The sequence below is a fragment of the Argiope bruennichi genome, chromosome 10 (genome assembly GCF_947563725.1).
Source record: "Argiope bruennichi chromosome 10, qqArgBrue1.1, whole genome shotgun sequence".
Classification (NCBI taxonomy): domain Eukaryota; kingdom Metazoa; phylum Arthropoda; class Arachnida; order Araneae; family Araneidae; genus Argiope; species Argiope bruennichi.
The window spans coordinates 119,057,882-119,076,595 of NC_079160.1; the positions used below are offsets into that span (position 1 = coordinate 119,057,882).

At 31.1% G+C, this 18,714-nt stretch overlaps 1 protein-coding gene across 3 annotated transcripts in view; it reads left to right on the forward strand.

The window, feature by feature from the left end:
• LOC129988064 (uncharacterized) overlaps positions 1 to 18,714 on the forward strand; it is a 111,876-nt gene that overhangs the window by 78,548 nt on the left and 14,614 nt on the right. For all 3 annotated transcript variants that reach the window (XM_056096168.1, XM_056096170.1, XM_056096169.1), the window contains exons 25-31: positions 2,272 to 2,615; positions 3,201 to 3,337; positions 6,872 to 7,057; positions 8,594 to 8,836; positions 14,065 to 14,212; positions 16,321 to 16,460; positions 17,362 to 17,705. In XM_056096168.1, the coding sequence (XP_055952143.1) occupies positions 2,272 to 2,615; positions 3,201 to 3,337; positions 6,872 to 7,057; positions 8,594 to 8,836; positions 14,065 to 14,212; positions 16,321 to 16,460; positions 17,362 to 17,705 (1,542 nt within the window). The remainder of the gene's footprint in view (positions 1 to 2,271; positions 2,616 to 3,200; positions 3,338 to 6,871; positions 7,058 to 8,593; positions 8,837 to 14,064; positions 14,213 to 16,320; positions 16,461 to 17,361; positions 17,706 to 18,714) is intronic.

Here is an 18,714-nt window from a genome sequence, read left to right on the forward strand (position 1 = left end):
TTTAATATTTTCTCAATATGTTCTACAGTTCCTGAATTAGAGAAAAAAGGCTATCTCTCTTAATTTTTAAAAACACTTTTGTCGTTTAACTGTTATATTTTGACTTCATAGATGTTTTTACAATCCTTTTTATAGTAAATTTAGAATATATAATTATTGTAGAGCGTTTTTCAAAAACTTCGTTCCGAAAGTAGTTATTTCAAGTAGAAAATTCATTCTGAATAAAGGGATATATACAACTGATGAAAAAGTGCAAGGATAAAAATTTATGAAATTGCATTTATGAAAAATTTATGAAAAAACTGTTTAATCAAAAATAATTTTGAAAACAGCTAAAATTTCTAATATTAAACAATAGATACAATCTTGTTCAAACTTTTATTACTGAGAAATAAATTATTAAATGCGAAAAACTAATGGATATTAATTTATAAATCTGAAAATTTAACTTATATTCATTTAATATTTAGCAAAATTAATCAGTTTGTTAATTTTATTATGATAGAAATTTTAATTAGTGTTAAAGAAAGCGTCATTAGTTGAATATTGTGGTGAGGATACATTTCGTAAAAGAGATATACTTAATCCAAAAAAGTTCATTTCTCCGATTAAATTGAAGCATTTTTTATATCAATTTTCAAAATTTTGTAAAATTACGTTGTTTGAATTTTTTGCACTATCTTTTACCAGTTCTTTAATGGTATTAAATAATTTTAATCTTCATGAAAATTACTGCTTTTAGTTGGTTGGTCAAGTAATTTTAAAAAATTCAAACCATATTTATTTTTTTTATTTTTTGAAACTGAAAATTAATACTAAAAGTATAGCTTCACGTAACCAATTTTCTGCAAAAAATATTTACTGCGTTTCAAAAAGTGAAAGTGTACTTTTGGGGATTGCTTCAGAAAACAACATGGTTCCTTCTATAGGAAATCATTCTCATAACCATTACATTATCATTATCGTATTGTTATTTAAAAGAGTCATTTTTTCGCATGTCAAATGTAGTATTAGTTGACTCGAAGTCCAATTAATCTACCTACATTAAAAATTATTTTATCAGGAAAAAAAACACTCGTTCATTTGTCCATAAAATAATACATATTATCTTGCGTTGTTAAATATATTTAATGGCATTTGTTGCATGGTGGCAGACTTTTAAATGAAATAGTGTGCGTGTGTGAGTGAGACTTTTCGGAAACACACATAGGCCATGATTCACAATTATGATGCGAGTCCCACAAATGCCCTCGTATCATTTAAAAACAGGGCGTCAAAATAACAAACAAATTAAAATAAAATAAGCATTTTTCCCTATCTGTTAAGTTATGAACAATGCATTGTATCAAGTATTTCAAATTCTAAACCTTAGTTATATGATTTAAAATAAAGAGATACAGTACACTCTCTAGGCATTCGGTCTAACGTGGCGGAAGAACAGTCCGAATGACAAAATCACCGGAATTCTGTGAACTCCTTACTTCGCTCGTCAATACCAAAAAACAAAGTTTTTATACCAAAATTCACTATTATAATACGTTTTTTCTCACTTATTGAGTACTAAGCCCTCCATTCATTTCAAGCCCCGTGGAATGTGAACGCGGCCGGGGGCAGGTGAATTATAGAAGCCGTTGCCGGTAACGTGTCGAGTTAAAATAGAAGGCTCTGTGCTGGTAGTTTATATATTTTTATGTACTGAACTTCAAGAATTTATTAGAGTAAAAGTAAGTTAAATTAAATAAACTGTTCACATTTTAACCTAAATTCTGTAATCCTCACTGTGGTACATTTTTAAAAAAATGTACCACAGTGAAGAAGTATCACAGTACCCAAGAACAGTTTATGAATCCGGTACATACAGTAGAGCTATAATCAGAAACAACAGTTTAGTTCCATTACTCACTGACGAAACAATGAACAACGAGGAATGCTGCTCTTTTCCTGTCACAACTTGTATTTTGTACACGGCATGTAGGAGTATCGTAGCAGACGCCAGCTGCCAATGCCTTGGCAATGTTGCCAATACGGCGCCTTGTCTTCGTCATTTAATTACAATAAAAAAAAAACTAGGCTAGATAGTATGGAAGCCGGATAGTCGTGAACCGGATACTTGGGAGTGTAGTGTATTATTCTTTTGTAATGAGAAGAAAGATAGGAGCAATTAATAAAAGAAATAAAATGAAAACCGAGATCTTGATACTATGTTTTCTTAAATCTAGTCTAATTATAGATTTACAATCAAAGTATCTGCTAAATTATAATATTTTGCAGGTTCCAAACGAATTCGATGATAAAGAGCAGCTACCACAATCTTCAGCTGGCGTCCCACTCAGTGTACAGATCCGAAGAAGATTTCACATCTCTTCATTATAATTCTAATTTAACGCACTTTACCACGAACGAGAAGATCTTCCACGAGGTGCACTTCTCGATATCCACACCTGCAGGGAAATGCTCAGAAGCGGAGTTCAGACACACTTTTCTTTCTCGGGTGTTCGATTTGTCAACAATCGTCACTTATAGGTGTAAACCGAATCATATCGACTTGCACGATCTGCGACTCAATATGCGAACCAATTCCTCCCATTGGAGCATGCTCAATTTGAGCATCAGTCGTAAGTAAAAAAAAAAACATTAATAGATTCACTTAGTTGATTTTCTCTAATGCGTAGTTTATTCAAATGGTGAACAAAATAATAGAAACACCATGAATGGATGTAAAAACCTATATTAATTAGAAGTAGGGGGCCTTCAGTATGCTTAACTACATTAATGTATCGATAAACCGGTTTGCACAAATGCTGCATGATGTTTAATGGAATTTTTAAAAATTCCTCATATTGTGAAAAGTTCTATAGAGCAGAGGAAGGTTCTCATATACGAATAAGATCTCATATACAAATAAAGTTTAGAAGTTAGATCATTAAAAAAAAATTTTTTTAGAACTCGATTGATTTGGGGATGGTCAAAAACCACCACTTTTTCTAAATGCTTATGATTGCGAAATAGGAATCATGTGAGAACATAATCTTTTTCTGTCGGATTGATACCACGTGATTTAAAAAAGATAATGTTCTCATATGATAATTAGAAATTTGCGACAGCAGGTTTCAGTTTCTTCTTTACTTTTCTTAATGTGTTTTTATTCCATACTTTACCCATAATGCAAACAAAAATTTCTTTACGAATCCTTTCTCTAGAACTGGTGGAGGACCAGACGCCAGAGTACACGTTCGAGACGTGCAATGTCACCCATCCATTGCTGCTGATCAACGTGACAGCCGATTGGGTCGGGAAGGTGAGAGATCACAAGAAGCGAGCCCTTTTCACGTGCAGAGTGAGTAAAAATTCATCAACAATTTATTCATGAGCAGCCCTTTTATACTTTTTTCGCACTTGTTTGTCCACAGAAAAAACATGAATAAAGAAGCGATCAATATACCAATTTCTCAATTTGCAGTTTTGCAGCTCTTGAATAACAAAATAGCAAGTCTGTAGCTTTTGAAAATATTTTACAGATGTTTTAATGGTTCATAATGTTAAAAAAAAAAAATGTTGAATTCCAGTGAGTAAAGATTGCACAGAAACTAGGTAATAAATTTCTCATGCCATTAGCCAGAATTAGGACAAATCATTTGATGAACTTCTTTGCTTTAAACCACTTTTTAGGTTTTAAAAAAATCGACATCTCCTTTGTTTTTAAAACATTTTCGGTTGTTAAAACATGTGTTTTTGCTACATAGGTATTTTTTTCATTCTTTTTATGCAAATATAAAAGTATTTTATCACAATTTTCAAAAATATTCATCCTAACTTTGTTCAATAGAAACTTGGTATAGCAATTTGAGTATATACAGTCGTTCGGGCACCACAGGAAAAAAACTTGCTCTGCCAAAATATTTTAACTAAAATGAATTAGAAAAACGCGAAAAGGTTTTTTTTAACAGTGAATTTATTGTAGAGCTAAAAGCAAAAACAAATGGTGCCAATTCATAAGTTATAATTAAAAATCTAGACATTAAAGTAAAATTTGTGAAAAAGAGTCCAAAAGCCAAACTCTGACATCTCACAATTAAGCAACAAATAATTGCAATGATGGGTAAAAATGACTGCTACCTTTATGGTTAACGTTATAATTGTTCAGATGAATTTCTCAGTTGTGTTATTTTCATTTACTGTGGAAGTAAATATTAATTTAATTAAAATATCAAGTCAAAGTGGTTGATCAAGCAATGAGTTAAGAAAATTGGTTACTAAGCATGTTCAAAATATAAAGTCTGTGCCAGAAATATCAAAGATTGCCCACAGCAGTCATTCAATGGTTCATGACATCATAAAAGTTTCAAAACCAATAATCAGGTGTCAAATAAGCCTTAGATAGTCAAAAATAAAATATTAACTGAAGCAAATGAGTGATATTTAAAAAAGAAAAGTGAAAGCAAATCCGGCCCTCACTGCACCAAAGTTATCTATTATTGCTGAAAAAGAATTAGGAAAAAAAGTTCGCCCATCAAGAATAGGAAATTTTCTCTGTAAGGCAGATCTCAATGGCGAAAAAAAGCCAGACAAAAGCCTTTCATAAGTAAGTGAAATCAAATTTAAGACTTAAATACGCAAAATAAAGACTTAAATTTGCAAGGGAAGTCCAAAAAAGCATTTTCTTATTCGAAAAATGTCTTATTTACTGGTGAGAGCAAATTCCACATTTTTGGTTCCGATGGCAGTCTTTGCGTCTGGAGAACATTGAACGAGAAATTTCGCGCAAGAAAAAATTTGAAAACGACTATGGAACATGGCGGCGGATCAGTAATTGTCTGAGAAGTCTTTTTCAACTACTTGCCCCGGAACCTTGCATTTTATTGACAGGAGAATGGATCAGAGTGTATGCTTCGACATTTTAAGGAAAAATTTTGCTACAAATGCATGTGCTGAAACTTTTTCTTGAAAACGGCTGGCGATTTTATTAGAATAATGATCCGAAACATAAAGCTTATCGGGTGCGTTCCTGACTCTTATATAATTGTCCTCACGTCATGGACACTCCACTTCAAATCCCCGATATAAATCCCATCAAAAAGGTACGTAAATACCTTAAGAAAAAAGTCTGAGAACACGCCGTTTCCAGTAAAGATGAATTGAAAAGAGTATTGTTGCAGGAATGGAAAAATATTAAGCCTACTTTTTGTGAAAAATTGACGCAGTCTGTGCCTAAACGACTTAAAATGGTTATAAAAAACAAGGGCTTGCCTGCAAAATATTAATTCATTGGAAATATTTACTAGTTTTGAAACTTATCCGTCTGAGTTTCGGTTGTGCATTATTTTTTTGTATTATTTTGTTTTTTGACATAATTTCTGGTTAAAATGAATTAATTTATAATTTTTGTTATTTGTTTTTATAATTGTAACAAATAAACAATTGAAAATTCATTTAACTGTATCTTATCATTTTTGGTTCAAAAATTCAGATTGTATCAGTGTCTTTTTTTTTAATGCCCGAGTTTGGCTTGAAGCGACTGTATGTTTATTTCGCGCATCTCAGGAGCGCCTCTAACGATTTGGATCAAATTTTATATTCAGATAAGGTTTTTCTTTTTAAATTTATCTGTATAGCTGTCTTTCCTGAAAAAACTGTTATGTCACACAAAAAATTCATAACTATTAGAATAATTAAATATTAGAATAAGTTTATTCTACTGTACTGCAGTTCTATTGTATGAGTTTGCTGTATAAGTTTATATGTGTCATTCCTGAAAAAATCCGATTTTTCACACACACACAAAAAAAAAAAAAAAATTGTAACTAGCTATTAGTTTTTTTCTATCTTCTCTCATGCTGACAATGTCATATAACGTCATCTCGGGGTTCTATTAAACCATGATAAAACTGAATGTAAGTTCAATGTAAGTAATGATAGATAAACTGTAAAATGAAAACTGTAATATAGATCATTATTTATCATTAATCTGTATATAGATTGTTTCGAATAACTAAGGACATTCATGATTTTTTTAAAAATTTAAATGATCAGTTCGTATGTATGGCAGTTTTTTCCCCTTTTCAATCTTACAATCTGACCTTCCAAGCACTAATATAATCTTAAAATCTTAATCTTTCAATTGTGAAAGTCTAAGTGTAATTATAATCACATATTCTATTTTACTAAATTCTTTCACTTATTTTATTTTGCCTTCATTATAAACAGAGGGGTCTCGCTGAAAATTACAAATGGGGACTCAATATAAGATCCTTCGCGATTTTTTTAAATGCCGTGAAAAACAATGGGTGTGTTTTATTTTATATTTTATTTAAAGCCATGTAGGTTTATTTTATTCAAAATATCTTTTTTAAGTAAAGTTTTCGAGGGCAATTAAATTTTTAAAAAATAGGACATAAAGTGAAGAAAGATGTAAAACTTCCATGAAATAATATACTTGTAAAAGTAAATTTTTGACAAAACAACCATTTATTTTTATCATGTGACTGTCACCCACATGTAAATTGTCTTTGATAAAAACATTTGGTTTAAAAAACCATTGCATTTCTTAAACGAATAAAATGTCATAGAATCTGGAATTCTTCAGTCTAATGCAAATATACCAAACTTTTCATTGGATATTTCATTTTCATTCAAGAAAACGATAATTAAAAGTCATGTATGAAATGTTTTAGTATTCAAATTATCTTTTCATCATCTATTTTATTTCAAAATAAATGGGAAAAAATTTAAAGGCTGAATCAATATATTTAGTTGTTTAACTGCTCCCAAATTTCTTTTTAATGTCGATGTGCATGATAATGATAATTTTCCATTTTATTCCTTTGAAGATCACTGCAATTGAAAAAAGAAAATCTCCCATTTTTAATTCTAGGAAGAAAACAGCCGAAGTACCGAGCTTCTTATACAAGCTTTACATAACGGGAAAATGTCTGCTGATCTCATCATTCCAGCTAATCATATGATTCCAGATTCGAAGAGGCAGAAGCTTTCCTTACAAAGAACAATTTCTTCTGATGCCAAAACACAGAACTGCAAAATTGTATTCTCAAATGACAAGGTAATTTTCTAATGTCTGGAAAAAAATATTAAATGTTTTTAATCTTAGTTTTTCTTTGTTATTTAAAGATTTCTTTTTGATTTAAATAAGTTTAAAAAGTAATGCTTACTATTAAAAAAACAGGTTTTTATTATTCATAACTAGCTAGTTCCAGGCGCGATGCTGCCGCAGGAGAAATAATTTTGGAAATATCGTTTGAAATTTGAAATAATCATCTTGTTTAATTAGGAATGATAGAAAGAATAATATTTATTTTCTTGTCGACAATGAACGCATTCATTGAAATGGAATGATATATAAAAAGAAGTATAAATAATATTTATTCTTTTTTTTATATATACTTTATTATTCAAGTGTCTTAAGGTAAACAATATTATTTGTTTTGCTTTTCTGTCTTCAGCAAAAACAAATAAATTTCTTGGCTGTCCGACTCGCAGCATCTAACATACAACTGGCCATGTGAAAAACATGGATTCTTCTAGGTTCAATCCGCACATTGAAGTGATTGACCCTGCGTCTTATTGATGGTCATCGAGAATGTAAGTCAAATGGGGTAAGACTGTAATCGATTAAAATCAAAAGGCATGTCGGTGGGAATAATGGGAATGCGTGGAATGTGAGCACATCTTCTCCATTCGACTTACCGTTAAGAATAGTTGCCTCGATTCTTGCCGCATGTTGATCTTAATATTCTGTAGCAAGTGAATTTGCAGTTCGTAATCTGTTTCATTGCTCGTTTATCGTTCCTCGTTTGTTTCAGAAGCTCAAATTCGTTTATTTCTTGGTGCTGAGCTGATGACGTGATGTACGTTTGGGAGGCATATTTTTTGACACGGTATACGCTTGTATAACCAAAATATCGTTGTCGATTCCCAAAATAAAAAAAAAAAATTGCTGTTTGAACTGGAAAATTTTCACCGGCGTCGATAATAATAATTCTATTTTGTCTATGTGAGATAAATTCAGAATTATATGTGAAGCCAAAATATTGTGCACGCTGAGTGACAATATCTTGTGTAAATGACTATTCATTTACAAAAAAAAAAATAGCGCTTGCAGTAAATATTTTCGATTTTATTTCATTCACATTGATTTGCCTCTATGATAATTTTATTTTGTTTGATACATGTGCGATAAAATACTAATGACATGTTCCGTTTGCCATTTATTGTTTGTCTTTTATCGATTGTCAATTTTAAAACAATGTAGAATCATAAAAACGTACGAAGTAAACGATTAGTTTGCAAATTTTATTGTATGAAACTGTATCAATTGCAAATTTCTTTATATTGTTCAAAATAAATGCTAATAATTGTCCTATTCCAATAACCTTCACACAAGTGCAAGCAATAAGTTGGCAAAGTTTTATCGAATCGGAGGAATGATACAGCAGCACATAAAATACGAACAAATGTTTATTTTTATATATTAGATATGATATTTATGAAAAGAAAAAAAGCTCTCGCCATTTTATAATTCATTTTAATCAAAATTCTGGCGTTGCTGTAAGTTTTCCTTTTCATTATTTTTTTTCAGACAAGTGATTCAGAAGGTCTGTATCTAAAAGGAGAAATACTGAGTAAGAATTATCAGATTTGGAATTTGAAGTTACATCTGGAAACATGTGCTCAGATCTATACCTTCTTGGGAAAAGGATATCAAAATGTGTTACATCGTGCAGTCGCCATCGCTAAGGATAGCCATCATCCTGTCAATAAAATCTTCCACTCGAATTTCGGAACGACTCTATACGAGTATTTTAAAGATCTCTACAGTCAGGTAGTTTTTGTAATAAAATTTTAATTCATAAATTTAAAATGTGTAAAAAAATAGACTGGTGGGATATAAAACTGGCATCCATCACTTCTCAGTATTTTTTTCATGCATTGTTACATGACAAAATTTTATTTCCTACGGAACATAATAATTCATGATATATAAATTAGTAATCATTTATGGTAATAGTTACCTATTTGCGAATATGATTTGGTAATCATTTATGGCAATGTTTATCTCCCAAGTACCCGGTTCGTGATTATCCGGCCTAGTTTTCTTTTACCGTAATTAAATGAGGAATGCCGTCTATTAATTCATCCATTAAAGACTTTTAAAAACCTAAAAACTGTAAGTTTTGTCTCTTATCTAAGGATTACCTTTTCATATTTGTGTAATCATTTATTAGCCAAAAATATAATCAGTTTGAGCCAGTTTTCTTAAAAAGTAGGCCAACGACTACTGCTTTCTGCATTTAAGTTAAGCATTACAGAAATAATGTTAAAATGTGAACAGTTTATATCCTTTAACTTACTTTTTATCTTAAATTCTTGAAACGTATATAAACATATATAAACCACCAGTACACAGAGCCTTTTATTTTAACTCGACGCGTTACTGGCAACTGCTTCTATGATCTATTGGGTCTCGGCCGCGTTCACATTCTACAAGGCTTGAATTAAATGAAGAGCTAGTACTCAATAAGAAGTGAGAAAATACTGTTACAATCTGTAATTTTGCTATCCGGCACGAATAGGGTCATCCTGGAAAAACCGTTAAAACCTTTGTAAGATCTGTACTGTGCGTGCTGAGCTTGTCGACCATGTGGCGACTTGGCGATGAATTTGGCGAGTTTGGCGACTAAATGGATAATACCGGAAAGTTCGAGTAGTTTCACGATCCATCCAGTAATAACCGAGATACACCCAGGTACGTCTTGATTGATCTGGAGGACTCTAGCCCCGCCTTCCGGAGCTATAAAAGACAGAAACTCTGAAGCTGCGAAGTTGTTGTGTAGATCGTTAGAAGTTGTGTGTGAGAGGAGTCGGAGTCGCCGACAAGTAAAGAAACTGGAGGATTAGACAGCAAGCAAGCTGCTGAACTATTAGAGATTAAATGCGCTGCGTCATTACGTTTAATTGACGGTATTTGTAGTAGAAAAAATTTTGTAACAATACGTATTATCTTTGGTATAAAAACTTCGTTTTCAATATTGATGGGCAGCAAAGTGAGTTCTTAGAACACCGGCCTATGTTCCTTTTTATTATCCGGCCTACGCTTCCGACACATTAGGCCGGATACTCGGGAGTGTACTGAATATGAATTGGTAACCATTTATGGTAATGGTTACCCAATTATATTTTCTATTATTTTAAACTTAATTTATTAGTAAATCACTTAGGACAATTAATATAAATATTTTTTATTGTTATTGAAGGGGAATCGCTAATTGGGAACAAAACATTGTGTTAAATAACTAAACGTTTCTGATCAGCATCAACTATAAATCACAAAAACCCATCTCCAATAATATTGTGTAATTGGTTAATTAGGATCACTTTTCAATTTGAATCAATGCAATTGGAATGTTTTTTTAATCCTTTTAGTTTTGTATTAACATGATGCTAAAATACTTCCTTGTACGGAATTTATTTGTCCATTATTCGAATTCATTTTGTTTCATTCGTAATCGAAACAAATAAATAAATATATTTATATGCATAATATAAGATTTTTTACAATTATGTCTGCCTATATTTCATATCACAACTAGCAGTGGCCGCACGTTGCCACTGAGATGTATATTAGTGAAAACATAAACAAAACACACATTTAATACTTTAATTAATAAATTTATATGCAAAGACAATATGGGAATAAAAAATAGTAGTAATTTTGTACTTTTTTCTTCGCAAACAATGATATCGAATGATGATATGCAAGCATTAGAAATCGAAACAAAACAAAAAAAATCACATGAAAATTAAAATTAAATCTACGATCGCAAATTTCAAGCTACATTATTATTATTTAAGTCATTTTTGTCTTAATTTAAGTCTTTAACCATTTTAAACCGGTTTCAAACAATCACGAGACTTCTCTATCGGTCTCCTCTCTCTCTTTTTTTCTAGCTGGGCCATTTATGCTTTATTCATTGCCTACGAGATTTAGAGCTTCAAAATCCCCTAACCAAAACAACATCATGTTCTCACATGATAAAAAAAATGAGACAAAGAAACGAAAAAGTTTTCTGCAAACGTAGCTATTAGAATTCAAATTGTATAAAAAAAAATTTCATAATACTTCTCACTTAGCTTCTTGAAAGTCATCGAAAAAGTAAAATTTCCCACAGTGGATCTGGAAATAAAATGTTTGAGCGCATCTGGAAAACAATTTAAAATCAATTAAAAAAAGGTTAATTTAACTGTTCTGGCTTCAAACATAGAAGAAATTTTAGAGTTATTACCACAAAAGAACAAAATGAAAAAATGAAAAAAGTAGAACGTTGGATGTTGGCATTTCAATTAAAATGTATCGAATAACTGAATTTTTAACTTTAAATCTGAAATTAAATGAAAGCATTAAATAATTTAAAATGCAAAATTCATTTAAAAATACTTCAATACCTTAAATGCTCTTAGAATTTTTATAGAAATTAAAATAATTATAAGTGTTCCAAATAGGTTTTACCATCTAATTAGTAAACTTGTAAATCAAGGTGTTACAGAATTTTACAAGTGTTCATTAGGTACGTCGCAGACATTGCATACACGATTTGCAAGATCCACATACCATATTTCATTCATTTGGATAGTTATGTTATATATACACAAATACAAAAGGAGGGACAGAAGTAATTTCTAAAACAGCTTCTTTGAATTTAAGTCTAAAAAATCTAAAATGGAAAAAAAAAATATTTAATGGTCGTACGTTTACTCAGTCAAATGTATAGGCAATATTTAAAGAATTAATGTTAAAAATTTTGTTTACGTTCATCAATCACCAAAGTTCAGACGATAACTTTCAGGAATAGCATCACTGCATTGTGTCAGCTGATACTAGCAGTTGTTCCCGCTGTCACACATAGTCGTGTGAGCGGCCATAAAAGGGTAAAATTCGAGTTTCTTTTGTCAAGGACAATTTGCATGGTTACTTTGAATAAAGAGTCAAAAAGACAAAAATTTTGGTCTTAGTGTCATAAAAAATTAAAATAAATTTAAACAATGAGAATAATGAAATAACAACCAGAATCTGTGCTGCTTTCAAATACACTAGCCCCCTTTGACAACCAGTTTGTTCGCCTAGATTATGGATTTTCTAAATTGTTAATATAGATGCATTTAAAATAACATCTAACTTTGTAACTTCTGATACAACTAAGACAGGTAAAAATTCTAAAATGCATTGAATGATTGGCAAAAGTACGTGCTTGAATGTTTTGACGGAGATTTTGAATTCCATTAAAACAGTGTTTCAGAGAGTGTATCAAATTGAATTAAAAATATTATTAAAGTTAAATGAAAAATTGCACGAAAATGAAATTGATAAAATTAAAAACGTATTTTTTTTTTTTTTTTTTTTTTTTAGTTTTAGATTAATACAAAAAGTATTTTTGTAAGATAATTGTTTCAATAGATATGAGTATCCATTTCCGTAGGCAAGTAATAACATTTACGGCTAGGACATGAGATTAATATACGGGCGCCAAAACTGAAACATTTTGGAGTGATTTCGTGTCAAATACAATCATAATAATTTCTTATAGCAATTTTAAAATGTATGCTCAAGATTGCGGATTTATAGTGGAGTTTTTAGATGATTTGGCTTGATTTTGACATGCTTGGTGAGAAAATGTACATTAATCTTAAAACGATTAATTATCTAGCATAGGTTCAGCCTATTTTTGCTCTTGATTGAACTTTTTGTTTGAAGCCTATGTCTTGATTTCTTTTATACCTTCATTAATCTGATTGAATGTCTTCTGTGAAGACATGGCGAACTATCAACAGAACACTTTTAATAATATTTTGCAGCTCCATTGATTGGCTAAATAAAGAGGTTTGATTCAGTACAGCTATAAAAATGTTCAACGAATGAAGCAGTCTGAAATTCTTATGCTTTCTTTATATTTAGCTATTGCCATTCGACGTTTAGTAATGAGCTCGATTACTGTGCCATGTACCTGTTTAGTGTTTTATATAAAAATAGCAGTACCCGCACAGCGTTGTCCATGGCATAACATCCCAGATGAAAAATTAGCTTTAAACTTAAGTCTAGCCTCCATCCGATATGACATGGGTATGCCACGCAACCTCAAACAAACGTAAAAATAGATTTAGAAATCATCAAAAATCACTACAAATTTTAGCTAAACTTAGATAGACAGTCATTTGAAAATGGCTCTATATCAAAGCTGATTCACTAAAAATATACAATAGAAAAGCTGTTTTAAAATTTAAAAATATACAAATAACTCCCACTGTTCCATACTTCATCAACTCTGTATAATCTGATATGAAAATAAAATTCAGCTTGCTTCGTAATATTTCTTTGTAAACTATATTGGATATTTTTCCCCTTGGTGCCAAGACAAAAAGATTTTGCTTGGATGTAACTCTAGAAAGTGCCACATAAAGTTGTTCATGGACTTCAATATACTCAAACCTTTCCCAATAAATGCCCTACAAAATGTACAAATATCTCCAATATTATTTGATTACTTTGGACGTAATGAGTTTTGAATCGCTGTTTAAAATCAGACGTAAACAAAGGAATGTATAGCATATGCATACCACAGCTCTTGCTATTTGTGCACGTGCGGATAAGTGCAACGCACAGATATTGCTATTTTAACGCATGCGCCGAATCGTAGTAGGAAAATAATTAAAACTGCAATTATAAAACTTTTTTTATTTTGATATGAATTCAGTATACTAAAACCTTCCCCAATAAGTGCCCTATAAAATGGTACAAACATCTCCAATATTAGTTGAGTATTTTTCGAGTTCAAACGCTTTCGAGACGCTTTCAGGAGACTTCATTTAAAACTATGTATAGATAGATTTTCCGATTCATTTATTCTCTAGTCGCTACTTTCTCAAATTTTGATTGCATTTCACCTTTTTTCATAGTTGCTTCCGTTAACATTTCATTGCGTAAAATATATATCTAATTCCAAATATTTTTATGGCAAATCATATATATATAGTTAATTTCTTTTATGAACAATGTAGGGAAATGGCATTCTGATAGTTACGTGGAAGAACTTCGAAGAAATAATTGCAAATCTGAAACCCGTCTACGAAGCACCATTTAATCTTCTGTTGAATGTGCTGACTACCTGGAAGACATATCTCACTGCAAATGATGATTCCATCATAAGTAAGTAGTACTTGATGTCATTATTGATGTTCTTTTATTAATTTATCAAATATTAGATCTATTTAACAAAATACGTGATATTTTGCTTCATAAAATAGTCGATAGCTTGTGTTTTATACATTACAAAGAACAGTTTCAACCTTGTAATCTACTATCAGATCACTGCTAAGATCTCAGTTAAGATTTCCAAGTTTGAAATCCGATTCCACTAAAGATATTTTTGGGTTTATAAACAGAGTGCATATTAAATAAAAAAATTAAAATCTGCAATGGCATATTTCAAGTTATCATGTGAGAACATTATTTTTTTAAGTCACATGGAAGCAATCTGACAAAATAACATGTTCTCATATGACTCGTATTTCGCAATCGCCAATATTTAGAAAAGGGATGGTTTTTGACCATCTCAAAATGAATCGAATTGTAAAATTCTTTTCTCTAACCCAGAATTTTTTTTCTTTAAAAACCAGTTTAAACCGATTTTAAACAATCACGCTATTATCAGATTACGCATGCATTGATATTTAGGAAACAGTAGGGTTTTGTGATCTGAAGATCATATAAGTTCCAAATTTTTTTTTTGTCAGCTAGAAAACGTTAAATACATATATATATAAATAATAACGTTATATATATCTATAATATATAATATAGATAGATAACTTTAGATACCTCACCTTGCCGTTTCGCGTTCATTTCCGTTTTCTTCTCTGTGTTTCTTCGGGTAATTACCCTGCCCTTTAATGTCTAGTCAGAAGAATTGGGCACATGGCGGCTATTCGTGACAAATTGTATTTTTTTTTTTTTTTTTTCGATAAGTCATCACATGTGTCAACCTTCTTTATCATCTTCTAATAACCCTAAAAGTGAAAAAGTGTTGCCTTAAAAGCGGTAAATCGCCAATTTGTGGCTTGTGTGGCTTCAAAACGCTCAAAACAAAATATCATGTTCTTACATGATAATAACATCAACTGTTAAACGCCTTTCCGCTACTGTGACGTGGAAATATTGAAAAGTGTTGCTCATTCAGGTGCCGTTCCCATGAGTTGACACAATCTCATAAATTATGGTTCTCCGAAAACCTCTTCTTGCTATTTAATAAACAGAAAATACGTTAACATGATTAAACTATCCATGGTTGAAATCTCTGAGGCTTGTTGCAGAGCTTTCACCACTTGCGGTGTAAATAGGCTTTCATCACAGAATCGACAACGACGTGCTACACACGACAGCTTGGAATTATCACAGAAATAAAAATAATGTTCGCGACACATCCACGATTTTTTTTTTTCAGAAACACAATTTAGAGGAACATAGTTTTGGGCCGAAAACCGATTCATTTAGAAAATATACATTTTTATTTATTTATTTATTTTTCAATTTCTGTAAGGTATCGGATATTTTGTATGACCTCACTGCGAGTTACAGTTGACTGTTTCACCAAGCGTGCCTGTAAATTTCTTGTCATTGAAAGTGTTTAAAAATGTTTCTTTATAAGAAACCAATAAGAATATTTCGTCAAAATCGCATGCTTTCACAAATTTAATTAGATACCACAAACCACAAATTGACTATTCCTCCCCACCGGATGGCACGCGGAAATATCTGACTGACCGAACCACCTCAACAACAACAACATTGGCGGAAACTGTGGTTGAGTCCTAACGGCCGTCACAGGCCACGGTACAACCTTTCCCTAAGGAAGTACACCCCATCGTCAATGGGAGGAGCCAGACACCCACCTTTTTGTGTATCCACCAGGGTGGCGAGAACCAACCACTATCCTCAATTACGAGGTGCCCCCGTGGGACAATTTAATTAGATAATGATCACATGACACATATCAAGTGGCCCCAGGTAATTGAATTTCGGAATTATATCCACATTCTCTGAAAGAAAAAAAGTGATATATACAATGCAAGACAGAATTAAAAGATAGATGAAGAAAATATATTTGTTGTGCATCATTCAATATTTGCGATTGCCATTCATTAATGTTTTCTCCCTTAAAATATTTTTCTACACAATATCAAATGAAATCCTGGTGAAACTTGAATGAGTATACCAGTTTTATATAAATGGATTGATTGTGATCCTTTTTTTTTCAGTGGTAGTCATGAATTACCTGAAATTCTCATACGTCTACAATATTAGAGAAAATATCTACGAGTTTCTAAAACCCAGAGAAAAAATTCTAGAGTGGGAATTTCTAACAAATGGAATAATACAGTTGGAGTCTTTTAATCAGGTAAAAAAAATATATTAATATAATTTATCAAATATATATATTTATATATTTTAATCAATTCCCTCTTAATTTTCAAAAATGAACCTTCCTTCTTTGGGGAATATAAAATCTCGTCTCGGGTTATTCCCCACAGTTTCCCGCGCTCTGTGACAATCTAGTCACATACTAAAAAGAAAATCTTATATTTGAGCATAATTCAAGTCGTAATATTTTTAGACATTTGGGAAGATTCTTTAAAGTTTTGTGTAGAGAAAAAAAAGCTGTTGCATGATAGTTTTAGACAAATTATTTTATTTATATATTTTAAATTTTTTATATTCTTTAAAATAAAAAAATGTCATCTAGGCGTTCATATTCTGTTTATTTCGTGTAAATAAATCATTTCCAACTTTTTTTTTCAATTTTAAAAGTAAATAAAATAACGAAGAACAGAAAAAGTGTGAAAACTATTAAAATAGAAACAATTAATGTAATTAGAATTTCAACAGCAGTGTTATTTAACCTATATTTACTGATGGTACTTTAAAGTACCGTTTAACTCCGGGCTGATATCTACACACTATTTTTTCACACAACGTGTGAAAGAACACGAATATTTTTTTTCAATAAAAAGCAGTAGATATCATCTAAAAAATAACAGAACAAATCTTTTATAATAAATTTTATTAAATTATTTTAATTAATCAAAAATTTTTTTTTTCTTCCTGCCTTTATTTTGTACCAAAACGTAAGTAATGATTCAAAAATAAATTTGAAAAATTGATTTTAAAGTGATTCGGTAAATAAAGGGTTAAACAGAATCTCTCTCATATCATTTCTAATTCCCGTTGAATTATTAAATTAAACCACTGTAAACAGCAATTATCTTAAATTCAATTTTTTGTTTTATATTCATTTCCAGTGGCCTTCGATTTCTCACAAAGAAATCTGCATTGATCCTCTCAATATTGAGAAATCCATTCAATCGCAGCAAAGTTCAACAGAAGTAAAAAAGATTGCTCTGATCATCAATTCATCTCACGTCTTCAGATTCGATGAACATCTGTATCCTTCCGTTTTGGCTCCCTCCGACTGCGCCTTTCTGTTGGCAAAAGACATTCGCCAGTCTGCATTTACAGTTTTGAGTGCCCAAGAGAGAGTCCACGTCCTCTTTTCAGAGATCACAATTAGTATCAACAAAGAAAACATCGTCTTCATCAATGATAGTCGAGTACCAAGTACACTTCCTGTACATACGAGCAGTGGGTGAGTTGAGAGTATTGCAACATTTTAGCAGAAAGTTCTGCTTTTATGTCCACCACGAGAAGACTTCCACCCAAATATCTATGCTTACGGCGGGCATTATAGAAACAGGTTTCGATCCATTTGGAACAGGAGGTATCAGACAGAAGTAGAGTTTTTTGTTTTTTTTTTACGTTAATTTGAAGCAATAGATAAAAAAAAAAACTGTAGACCATTCGTCTTCTTGCTTTAGCCGCAGTTGCAAGAGTCTTTATGTTCGCTCAGTTTACTTCTTTTATATTTTATTAACCTTTTCTTTGTTTAACATTAACTGCATTTCATTATTTAACAATTTTTTCTTGTTTCTTAAATTTTGACTTTAAAATACCCTTTCAATTTAAGTCAGGGAGAAACTTTAAAAACTCAAGTACCTAAATAAACACTTCATTTTTTTTTTCAAATTCAAAATACTTTTACATATAAACTTTTTGAAGTTAATTATGTTTCAGAAATCTTGCGCATATTAAAAACAGCTTACTATTTTTTTATGTTAAATCAGACCGATCACCTAGCGGAGGGTTTGATACTAATTATTTACATAAATTTAAAACAAATGAAATGAGGGCGATTAATTTTTTTCATGTATGATTCTACTTTAGATTTCTTACTTGATTATTTTCTTTTTGTGCAATCGTTAAACATACGAATTATTCAGTTTTTCCATTTGATTTGTGTTGTTGTTTGTATACATATAGCATTAATATCAGATATTTTCAAGATTCCGAGAATTCAAATAATTTTTAATTTAGTGAATCCTTTTTTGAATTTTTCAAAAATGAAATGTAATAATATAAAATATTGCCAATTTGACGCTAAATGTGCCAATGTAAGAAATTTGAATGAACTTCTTCCTACTGTAACCGGTTTCTTTAGCGACAGCCATAAACATAGTGTTCTTTTGGCGGACACACAGTACTTTTGATATAGGGCTTGTGGCTGATTTTGGATTTGACATGTCTTGAGCTATAAGCTG